Source organism: Artibeus jamaicensis, unplaced genomic scaffold (genome assembly GCF_021234435.1).
Source record: "Artibeus jamaicensis isolate MK-2021 breed Jamaican fruit bat unplaced genomic scaffold, CSHL_Jam_final contig_475, whole genome shotgun sequence".
Classification (NCBI taxonomy): Eukaryota; Metazoa; Chordata; class Mammalia; order Chiroptera; family Phyllostomidae; genus Artibeus; species Artibeus jamaicensis.
The window spans coordinates 2,336,263-2,347,530 of record NW_026521852.1 but is presented as its reverse complement, the minus strand read 5'-3'; the positions used below and the strand labels follow the sequence as shown (position 1 = coordinate 2,347,530).

The 11,268-nt window shown below is 37.3% G+C and overlaps 1 protein-coding gene across 1 annotated transcript; it reads right to left on the bottom strand.

Annotated features, from left to right (window-relative positions):
* Window positions 1–259: 259 nt before the first annotated feature.
* Window positions 260–11,037, bottom strand: FAM72A (family with sequence similarity 72 member A). Its single transcript, XM_037155448.2, has 4 exons — window positions 10,101–11,037; window positions 7,734–7,811; window positions 4,569–4,693; window positions 260–1,353 (listed from the first exon to the last, which is right to left on the bottom strand). Exons 1-4 carry the CDS (start codon window positions 10,250–10,252, stop codon window positions 1,259–1,261), a joined length of 450 nt encoding a protein of 149 aa, XP_037011343.1. The 5' UTR covers window positions 10,253–11,037; the 3' UTR covers window positions 260–1,258.
* Window positions 11,038–11,268: the final 231 nt, after the last annotated feature.

The following is an 11,268-nucleotide window of genomic DNA, read 5'->3' as shown; positions in this document are numbered from 1 at the left end:
CCTCTCTGTGCCTCACCTGCCTTCTCAGTAAGGAAGGAATAATAACTGCACATACCTCTTACTGAATAAGTAAATTAAATCTGTAAAGCATTTACAACAGTGTCTGGTACATGGTAAGCACTAAATAAGTGTTAGCTCTTACATTCTATACATTTATATTTTTACATAAGAAAAGTGGGTACAATAAAAAAAAACTAAAGGAAGGCTGGTCATTTTAGGACAAAACTTTATTTACAAAACTGCAACTCAGTCTGTTTTAATATCACTATTGATAAAATGTCTATAGCAGAAACATTAGTTGAGGTGATACATTGATTTTAGCTACACATAAAACTAGAATCTAACCCTATCCCTGCTTCCTATTTCTGTGTGGTTCTGAGTACAGCTTAAAAAAGAACAAATTCTGTTTACAGCATACAATCACTTAAACGAACCACCTCTTTAGTTTCCGTGGTTTTTTTCCCTATTTAATGGTTGGGATTGAGCCTATTCGTCTAAAATTTGCTATTTACAGAGAAAGCCCTAGAGAATAACAAAGACAGAGGTTCAGTTTCTCTGGCTTTCATAATACAATATCCATATGATTTTAGAAGGTAAATAAATAATATTTGTAAACAGTATATATTGATAATTTTCTGATAAATTCATTTATTTAAAATCATATTGAAGAATCAAGAGGATTTCTCCATACATTTAAAGATTCATTATATTTCTTGACTCACAAAGTATTGTTCCAGATTAAAGTAGTTATCACCAGAATAACATGATAACTAGTACCTATGGAAACCTGTTAGCTTGTTTTTAAAAATTCTGTTAAGCTTTAATTCCAAGTCGAGTATCGCATATATATATATACATGGATATATGCATGAATTTATGTGTGGGTACTAATGCCCCTTATTCAGGAATGTAAAATAATGGTACCTGGCATCTAGTTAAGAAAAACTTCCCTCCATTGGGAGGTAGCTGAGTGACATGTGAAAAAAATTTTCTCTTACCTAAATGTAAGTATACACCTGTATTGGGTAGAGGAATAGAAAGAGGAAGAAAAAGAAGTCTAAGTAGAAGAAAAGAACTACATTGGCTCAGATTAAACTCAGGTAATTAAGACAGCAAATAAATAAATCAACAAATGACCAATTTTTGTTTTCCAAAAAAAAAAAATCACTGGAAAATCCTTACTAACAATTTTAAAGTTGATCCATTAATACATACTTTAAATACTAAAACGTTTGACTATTTGATGTCATAATTCTATTTATCTAATACACTCCTCTGCTGAGATATCTAACACATCTTCATCTGGACTCTCTTCTACCTCTGGCAAGTTGCCCCACAGTAGGAAGTTAACACCTGGAAATAAAAGTTTACAAAATTATTTGGTGCTCACTACAGTTAGATGAAACCTTTTATGTCAACATTCTTCTATTAAACTATAGTGTTAGCAGTAAAGAGAAAAGCTATGAAAGAATGTGCAAATAAAATTATATATTATTATTCATGTAGTGCATAAATATTCTTAAAACCCTTTTAAGCAAGGACTTGAATTCTAGAATCTTGCAAAAAGACCTTAGGAGTCCGTTTACTCAAACCCTACCACCAGCTACATTGTGCCACAATAACTTTACAGTGATACTTTTTCAAATCTATTTTAATGAGTTTTGAAAATGGGAATCTCACAAGATCCTTTTAGATTAAGTGTCTCTTTGGAAGGTTCAGGGGAAAGACCTGAGTAAATCTCCTCATCTCCTCAACAAACATGGAAATAGCTGGTGCCTTTTTTTCTGATAATAAAAAAAAAAAAAGCAAGGTTTGGGAGCCAGTTATAATATACATAATCCTTGATGTACGTGAATTTTAGTTTAGAGGCTGTGAAGGTAGAGCTGTAAACTTTAGACCAGGTAGTAGCAGTCCATATAATAAACAAAACAACAATCTAAACCCTTATTGTGAATGGACAATCAGATTTCAAATTAAAGAATCTAGCACTGGTACTAATATATAGAATAAGACCACATATATGGTAAAGGATAAAGAGGTGGTTTATTCTGAACAGTTACTATATTATAACTTGAAAGCACTAAACTGAAAAAAATTAACCTTTAGGAGAGCCAATGATGTCCGCTAAGAAAGCAAATCTCAAGCTGTCCAGTGCACAGGGATGACTCAGCAAGTCTGGACACTCACTCCACACATACTGAGATTGTGGCCACATAGTGGAATGGAGTGAGCCAAGATTTGGAGACCTGGTCTGAATTCAGTTTCCACCTCTTACTTACTATGACACCATGGTGTTTTTACTACTTTTACTATGGATGCTTGCAACCACAGACTATATACATTATTGTTTTGTGTACTTAAATTTTTACAGTATGCTATTATATGTATATTTTCTAATTTGCTTTTTCACTAAAGATATTTTTTGAGATCTATGTCCATATGTGCAGATTTAGCTCATTTCCTTTAATTTCCATAGAGTATTCCATTGTGTGAATGAAAAAAATTACATATATTGCAAGTATGACCCATCACTCATCCTTTCCTCTAATTGTCCATTTTAAATAGGTGCCCAAGGAGACATGTACAAGAATGTGCACTGCTGCATTGTGGAAATAGTCAACTGCCTCTCTTGGTTGAGATACTGGGATCTAATCAGGCAAGAAGTTAGCAACTATTTTAGCGTACAGAAGCCTATCATATTATTTTCTGCAATTTTTTTGTTTGAATTGCTTATAATAAAAAACACCTTTTCCCCAAGAATAAATGGTGTTTTGCTTCTGGTAATATGCAGTGAATGTAAGGGACAATTAGAACCCATAAAAGTCCGTGGAGAACTGAAATGAATGTGCCTTTGAGGACGTTTGCCAAACCCAGTGACTTTGAATCGAGGTTCCACAAGCTTCCTCAGGAAAGTTTCAGGAAGTCAGGTCTACATGTGTAGGCTGGCCTAGAACGTAGGCTTCTTGGGGCCCTTTCAGTCTAAACACTCTAGAATTTGATAAAGCTTGTGTTTACATTCCTTTGATGCTGCTAATTCAGGTGTGTCAAGGACAGTTCCAACAGCTACGAGAAACCCTGTTTTATAACAAATGTCCAGAAAATCCTGCTTTAAATCACAATATTAGGGAGAAGTTTGATATTCTTGGAGTCAATACACAGAGACACGAGTAGCTCAGCACAATTGGTTCAAAGAAGAAAAAATAAACTAAGAGATTGGATCTGACAGAAGCAGCACCTTCCTCTCTCTGTTAAGAAGGGAGGAAGGAAATCCTGTGATACATGTTTCTCATGGATTAGATTCAATGCAAATAGAAGAATGTTAGGCTTTTATCTTTGAAAAACTGACCAATATTAAAAAGTAAATCAAAATGGAAAAATATCCACCCTATGTTTTAAATTCCATGAAGCAGGGAAAATGTCAAAGCAGAAATTTCCTTTAATGTGTCCCCTGAGCAGCACAAATATAAAGCTGGAAGCCTAAATTAGATGCCTGTATCTCACCTAGAGAAGTTCAGGTAAGTCCTTGCTAAAAAAAAAAAAAATGTTCTTCTTAACACACTAGAGTCTTAAATTAAGATTCCCCCCCCCCCCCCCCCCGCCCGCTTGCCCCTGCAGTGGTTGAGAGCCACAATTAAATGCCAGGTGATAAAAAAAAAAAAATCAGAGTCTCTAAAAGCCCAAGCATAATTGGAGGGTTTAAAGACCCTGACAACCTCATTTACAATTTGTGATATTTTTTTTTAATCTGTGAAGGCAAATCATACTTTAAAAAAGGAATATATTTTAAGTTCTGAAAAAGACTAAAACATGTATTAAAAAACCTGAGCACTGGTGCCAACTTGGACTCTCCATAAAGTTCTTTAAACTTGTTCTATAAACTTTAATTCCCATTTAAAAAGTCCCACTAAATGCCTACTTCATCTGTTGCGTAAATAGGCATTAGACATTGAGAACATGCGTTTTGTAACACAACTGAATGACTCTAGACAATATAAAATGTATTATTAAAATATATTTTAAGAATTGGTTGTATATTTTCCTACTAAATAATTAGTATAACACATTAGTATTAAAGATTTCCTTTGGCTAAAATTCCATCATAATTTATTAATATAGATGTCAAAATGTCCACTTTTATCCTGAAGCAATACACCAAGTAAAAAAGATACCTACTCATCTCTCCTCCCAACTCCCTGTGGCCCCGGGCTCCCCACTGTCCCTTTTTTACACCCACACTTGCCTATTAAACCTAAAACCTTCCAAAATTCTCTGGGGTCATAATATGTATCAAGGCAGCGATTTAGAGCAATTAAAATGATAATTTAATAAGGCCCAAGAAATCCAGCCAAGAGGCTCTTAAATACAATGATCAAAATAGAAATGGCAATGAATTTTGGCCAGTAGGATGCATAAGTGAATGTTTGAGATAATATGATTGATGTTTCACTTTAGTGGATCCAATGAAGGTAAGAAGGTCTCAGAGGGAATCCTAAAATGATCTATTGGGATTTCCACTCAGATGGTGAGAGACAAATGTTAGAGCAATGTCTGAGTCAATTGTTTCTTACCGGTAGAGTCTAGTCTATTAATACTATAAACCGCCTGGCTGTGAAACATCCAGAAGTGTCCGTTGTTACAGGAAAGCAGGCAGGAACAACATGGAACAATCACATGATAACCTACAATGTTCCCACTAAAAAAGAAAGTAAATATCGTTAGATGCTGTGTAATACCTGGCCATGTAAGTATTTTTATGTTAATGTAAATAGATAATATAAAGATCCTACTTCCTCCTAATATCCTCCATTGCTGGGATCTTACGGATGCAAGTTCCTTTAATAGTGATTACAGTTCTGTTGTCAAGTGGGAAATAGTCTTTAAGTTAAGTGAAATAATACTAACACATTTCTATTTCTTTGTTAGTATTTTATGCATTTGCCCTTCAGAAGCTAGCTTCTAGATGGCATAAAGTTGTGATTTGTTCTGTAAAGCACCCCAAATTGATGTGCTGGTCACACAAAATATATTAAATAAATTCAGATCTGTGGGTAAAAGGTTTTTGCTATCCCCAGGAAGGTGGGAAGTTGGGTGCTTGTATGTCCTAGTTCCATTCCAGCACCTAAAAACTGTTTCAACAGATGGAGGAATAGGAAGACAGCACAAGCCCTTGTAAACCAAACACAAGCTGGCTGCTCTAATTTTATCTTTAGTGTTTTTGAGGGAATTAAAAAAAAAAGGCAAATGCACAGCATCTAGAAAAAGTTGCAAAAGTTTTTACTGTCTTCAGGATTATGCATCTGATTAAAAGTATCTTACTCTTCCCCAGATTTTCCCCTTATCTGGTTACCATTAAATGGAGTGAATATACAGGGAATGTTTTAGTCAGTGGTTTTTTAAAATGACAACATGACCTGCTGACACCTTAAGTTGTAAAAATCTTATTATTTCTCACCCAGTGAGATGTGAGTCAGTCATTTTTGTGAGGCTCTATAAAAATACTATGTGAAAGGCAGCAGCCCACCTAAAATCTGTCTTCTAATCTTAATCTGACTGAAAGGTAAACAAATGAAACCAAAAGTTGCTCTTGGACTTTGTAAGACTATATTGCAAGAGTAAATTCTATGGCTTTAATTGCTACCCTTATTCATTCATTCAACTAATGTTTATTGACCTTGTATTCTGTGTTAGATACTATTCTAAGTGCTAGGAGTATAGTGGTAGATACGGTTTTTTGTTCTCATGGAGCTAATATTCTAGTAGGAACACATCAGATCATTTGCTCCCTTCTTAGAATGCCTTCAGTGGTTTCTCACTGGCCAAAAATGAAAACAGTCAACTCCTTCATACCAAGGTCTAGACCGGCACTATCCAAATGTGGCTACTGAGCCGTTCAAGTTTGGCTAGCCTGAAATGAAATGTGCTGTTAAGTATAACACATATACCAGATTTGAAAGACAAAGAATAAAAAATAGAACGTAAAAAATTTCATTAATTACATGTTGAAATGACAGTATTGTGGTTATACTGAGTTAAATAAAATACATGATTAAAATTAATTTCACCTGTTTCCTTTTACTTTTTAGAATGGGGTTACTGGAGCCCTGGCTGGTGTGGTTCAGTGGGTTGAGTGCTAGCCTGCAAATCAAAGGGTTGCTGGTTCAAATCCCAGGCCAGGGCATATGCCTGGGTTGTGGGCCAGGTCCCCAGTAGTGGGTACATGAGAGATAACCATACACTGATGTTTCTCTCCCTCTCTTTCTCCCTCCCTTCCCCTCTCTCTAAAATAAATACAATCTTAAAAAATAAAATGGGGTTACTGGAAAATTTTAAATTCCATCCACAACTTGCACATTTCTATTGGACAGCGCTGCTCTAGATTATCTGTGTTTTGACTGCATCTCTAATCTGCTCATGCCACTCTCCCCAGGGGTTCCTGATGTCTTTACCACGTGCCGTCATCTTTCTATTCCTTGAACATTTTAAGCTTTTTCTTGCTTTGGGTTCTCTGTCTAGAAGATTCTTTCTGTCTCCTTCTCATCCTTTAGGATTCAACTCTTTTTACCCTCTTGTGAAAAGTGTACCCTGATTATGCTATCAAAAACAGCTCTTATCCAGTCTCCCAACCTCTGTGATTCTCTGTCATTATCATTTCCTTTGGAGTACTTCTTAGCCTATTCAATGTCTCATTTATTTAAATGTCTTATTGACTGTGTTCCTATTAAAATATGTTCAAAGACCAATGTTTTTGTTTTATTTGCTGTTGTGTTCCCAGTCCCTATAACAATGACTAGCACCTGGCAGGAGGACCTCATTATACAATTTGAATGAATGAATAAAATTAAATAGTCATTAGCACAAAAGAGTTTGCTAATTTAAATTGTTAGGATTACAACTTATAATCCAAACCCCATTTAAATGAGAAAATCTTAACTTCTCTCTAAAATGGGACACTCACATTTACCTCTCAAAAAAAAACAAACCCTAGATCTTGTAGCTCAGTGGATTGAGAACAAGCCTGTGAACCAAGGGGTCATGGGTTTGATTCCTAGTCGGAGCATGTGCCTGGGTTATAGGCCAGGTCCCCAGTTTGGTATATATAAGTATATAAGATATATATACTTATCTTATAAGTAAATAAATAAATAAGTAAGTAAAGTCTTAAAAAAAGATAATAGTAATAGCTTTGATCTGTGTAGAAATTTATGGTCAGGAAGCCTTTTAATATTCATAATTCATTTGATCTTTACAACTCAATAAGGAAACACCGAAGATATTTTAATTTCAATCTTAAGAAGACAGTTTCTATCTTCTCAAGTTTATCTTCTTAAGATACAAATTAAATAAAGAAACAGTTCCAGAGGTTTAGAAGTGTAGGGAGTTTATTCAAGATCACACAGAGAGTAAGGGTAGAGCCAAGAGTAAGGGTAGAGCCAGGGCTCAAACCTGATTTTTCTAACTGTAAATCCCAGTGTCTTGTCCCTCTAAAGTACATTGCTTTTTTTCTAAAAATTAAAGCAGATATTTGTCAATGAATTTTTAAAAACTGTAAACTTCTTTACGTAAAGTGTCACAAGACCCTTAAAAAAATAGCTCTACATAACAAATGGTTTTTCGATGGCTCTTTGCACAACTTATAACCAGAGCTTGATGCAGCGCACTGAACCTCTGTGTCTGCTCTGGTGTCAACATCCCTCTCCCAAGCCCAGGGCTATCTATAATATTGCCATAAGTACCATTTTAAGCATGCGATGTCCTTCAGTTTACATTTGCAGATTTCAGTGAAATAGCATCTTCCAATTAAGTCCACTGTGCTGGAGAGGAGAAAGTGTAGAGATAGTTAAGTATACTTTAAAAAAATTGTAAAACACATACAACATAAGATTTACTAATTTAACCATTTTTAATGTATAGTTGAGAACTGTTAGATGTATTCGCACTGTTGTGCAACAAATCTGACCCTTTCATCTTGTAAGATGAAAACTCTAACCCATTAAACAATTCCCCATTACCTTCTTCCCCTAGCCCCTGGCAGTCATCATTCTACTTCCTGTTTCTGTGAATTTGAGTGCTTTAGATACCACATATAGGTAGAATCATACAGTGTTTGTCTTTTTGAGACTGGCTTATTTTCATTTAGCATAATGTCCTCAAGGTTCTACCATATTATAGCATGTGATAGGATATCCTTCCTTTTTAAGCCTGAATAATATTTCATTGTATGCACGTAACTCATTTTGTTTATTCATTCATCTATTGATGGACATTTGTTGCTTCCACTGCTTGGTTATTGTGAAAAATGCTGCTAAGAACATGGATGTGCAAATATCTTTCCTAGGCCCTGCACTGAATTCTTTTGGATATATACACAGAAATGGGATTGCTGGATCATATGGTAATTCTATTTTCAATTTTTTGAGAAACTGTGATGCTTTTCCATAGCAGCAGCCCCATTTTATACTTCCACCAACAGTTCACGTGGGTTCCGATTTTTCCATAATCCTTGCTAGCAAATATTCTTTTGATTGTGATTTAGTATGAATTTTGGAGGCCCAAAGAGCTAAAAGAGAGTCTGAAGTAGAACTATAGTACATTTTGTAAGAGTCAGTTAATATTTGTGAGCTCACCATATGAAAAACCTCTTGTGTTCATCAATTCGCACACATTAATAATCTATACTATTATAACCTCTACAACAGCCCTGGCTGGTGTAGCTCAGTGGATTGAGCACGGGCCTTTGAACCAAAGGAACTCGGATGGATTCCCAGTTAGGGCACATGCCTGGGTTGCCGGTCAGTTCCCACCAGGGGACAATTCCCAGCAGGGGAGGCACGAGAAGCAACCATACATTGATATTTCTCTCCCTCTCTCCTCCCTTCTAAAGATTAAAAAAAAAAGCCTAGATAGAATTAAAAAAACAAAACAAAAAAAACCTCTACAACAAAGTGAAGGCAATAGGAAAGACCCAACTCTATTTTAAACTCTGGTCTAATCTCTAACAGTGAACATATCTGAGCCCTCCTTATGACGGTCTTCTTATAGTAGGTTCCAGATTTATCATCTAGTGCATTTTTTGCAACACCACACACACTTAATATTAATATATTTATCTTTGCAATATGTGGCTTTGTCATTAGTTATGACTACACTTGAACAAATGCAGAAAAGATTTCAAAGGAGGAAGGGTTCTAAGCTTTCACTATATTGAAATTTTAAAAAAGTTTTATCATTATAATGAAATTCATTCTAAAGTATTATGACTATTAGCTGCCTCCTCTGGCTTCTGTGCAAATACTAGTTATTCACTCATATTTTGGATAATTACTCTTTCACTGATAAAGATTCAATAAAGAGCTAAATCTTGAAAATTATGGCTATGTTGACTATGGAAAGAGAAATTACCTTTGAGAGCTAGAAAAAGGTATATTTGAGTCAAATAAAATAGTCATTTTTCCAAATAGAAAGCAAATTCTTAAAAACTCTACAGCTGAAAATGGGTAGTGACTAAAAACAGAATTTAAGAAGACTGAATTACAGAAGTGATTACGTGATATCCAAAATAGGCTTTGTGGGAGACAGATTATTTTAGGGCTATTTCATCCTATACAAATATAATCTCTCATTCAGAAAAAGATTTTTGAGAAAAGCATACTGGATTATATGAACAATCTGATTCAGATTGCAAAGCATGCCAACTGGAAATAATGTTAGAAAACTATGAATATTTTGGTGTAAAACTATGGATGAAAACAGAAAACCTGACCTCTCAGTACAGGAAAGCTTCCCTGAATTTCCCTAGAGTCTAAGTCGTGGCCCGGATCCAGTGAGATGGGACAATTGGGCAGGGCTTAGCGCCAGGGATCCAAGTTAAGGGATGTGGTCACGTGCCCAGAGGCATTACATCAGAACTGACCACTCTGGCTAAACCACAGACTTTGTCCAGACAGTCTGCCCACTTAGTTATACTCCAAGGGGTTCATCAGACTGGTGGGATTGGCTGGAACACCAAAATAATGATCTCCTTGTTGACTCCCAGAGGTCCAAGCCATCAAATTTTCCCATTTAGTTAAAGGCTACCGTTGCCCGCCACTAGCATGACTTACTTGGTAGGAGGGATGTCTGTAGAGAAAAGGTCTATTTCAGTATCAGCCAGCAAAACAGCCTTCATTCCCCTAGAGCTGAGCGCTTGTTTACAGAACTTGCAATACAGGATGGACACGTAACGGTCCTTGAAACTACAACTGCTGGTAGACATGGTGTCCCAGGAAGGTTGAAGGGTGGGATTTTGCAAATGGAAACGAGGGCGAGACCCCTCCTAATATGATTCCCCAGGCTAAAAATAAACCTTTTCTAAGCCCTGAAATTGGGAAGGAAACGAGTTTTTTTCTGTTTGCCCCTGTGAGGGTAATATCAATTAAGCAGGAACAGGAGAGCAACAGCAATTTCGGCTTTCCTTTTAACTCCCCGGAAAGGGAGTAGAGTTTGAGATGGGCAGGGCCAGGCTGCAACTAGCTTTGGGAAATTCTCTACCGTTTTCCCTTCCTCCCATTTATTCTAGCTCCCGCCCCTTTAGCAATTCCCTAAGTGTATCCAGTACAATCTCTTTTAAAGCTTCTACTTTGTTAAGCCCCTCTGCAGCAGAACTCGAATTCGTTTCTGTCGGATCGCAGACTAAGTCTCCCTACCCATGCCTCCCCTTCGGAAATCTTTCTCCTCTCCCCCAGAATTCAGAAATCCCGAGCTCTTCCCACCGGGACGATCCCTGCTGCTCTGTCCAGGCAGTCCTTTCTCGACCCTACTCCGCTCCGCTCCTACGTCCGACTCCAGCTATGCTTATTTCCCGGCAGCCGTCAGCGTTCAGAGTGCCGGTTCTCGCGTCCCCCTCCCCCCAGTTCTTCCTCGTGCCCCCAGCCTTCCCCACAGGTCTCTCCCCGAGCGACCGCTCCAGAACGTGCAGTGGAAGTGTTGGGGCTGGGCGGAGGTCGCTTTTGAGGGCTCAGTCGGCGTTGGTGTCTGTCACCGAACACGTCGTTTTTTGCCCCTTCTTCCGCTCTCTCTGCTTTTCCAACCGTCAGTTTAAATTTCCAGCGCCGCGCACCGATTGGGAGAGCTAGAATTCGCCCACGTCCCACATTGGAAGGCTCGGGAGCCCTGATGAGATCTTAGTGGTGAGGAGACCGTACGCTCCGCCCCAGTAACGGTGCCGAGATCAGTTCGACTTTTTGGTTGGCCTAACCCGGCTCTGTTGCCAATCTCATTGGTCTATTTGGT

What these genes read in the sequence shown, in the direction of transcription:
- FAM72A (XM_037155448.2), bottom strand. Translation starts at nt 10,252, where the DNA reads ATGTCTACCAGCAGTTGTAGTTTCAAGGACCGTTACGTGTCCATCCTG. An exon ending in ACAGACATCCCTCCTACCAA is followed by an intron (nt 7,812 to 10,100) that starts GTAAGTCATGCT and finishes TCTCCTCTCCAG; the next exon opens with CACAGTGGACTTAATTGGAA. An exon ending in GACATCGCATGCTTAAAATG is followed by an intron (nt 4,694 to 7,733) that starts GTACTTATGGCA and finishes TTTCTTTTTTAG; the next exon opens with TGGGAACATTGTAGGTTATC.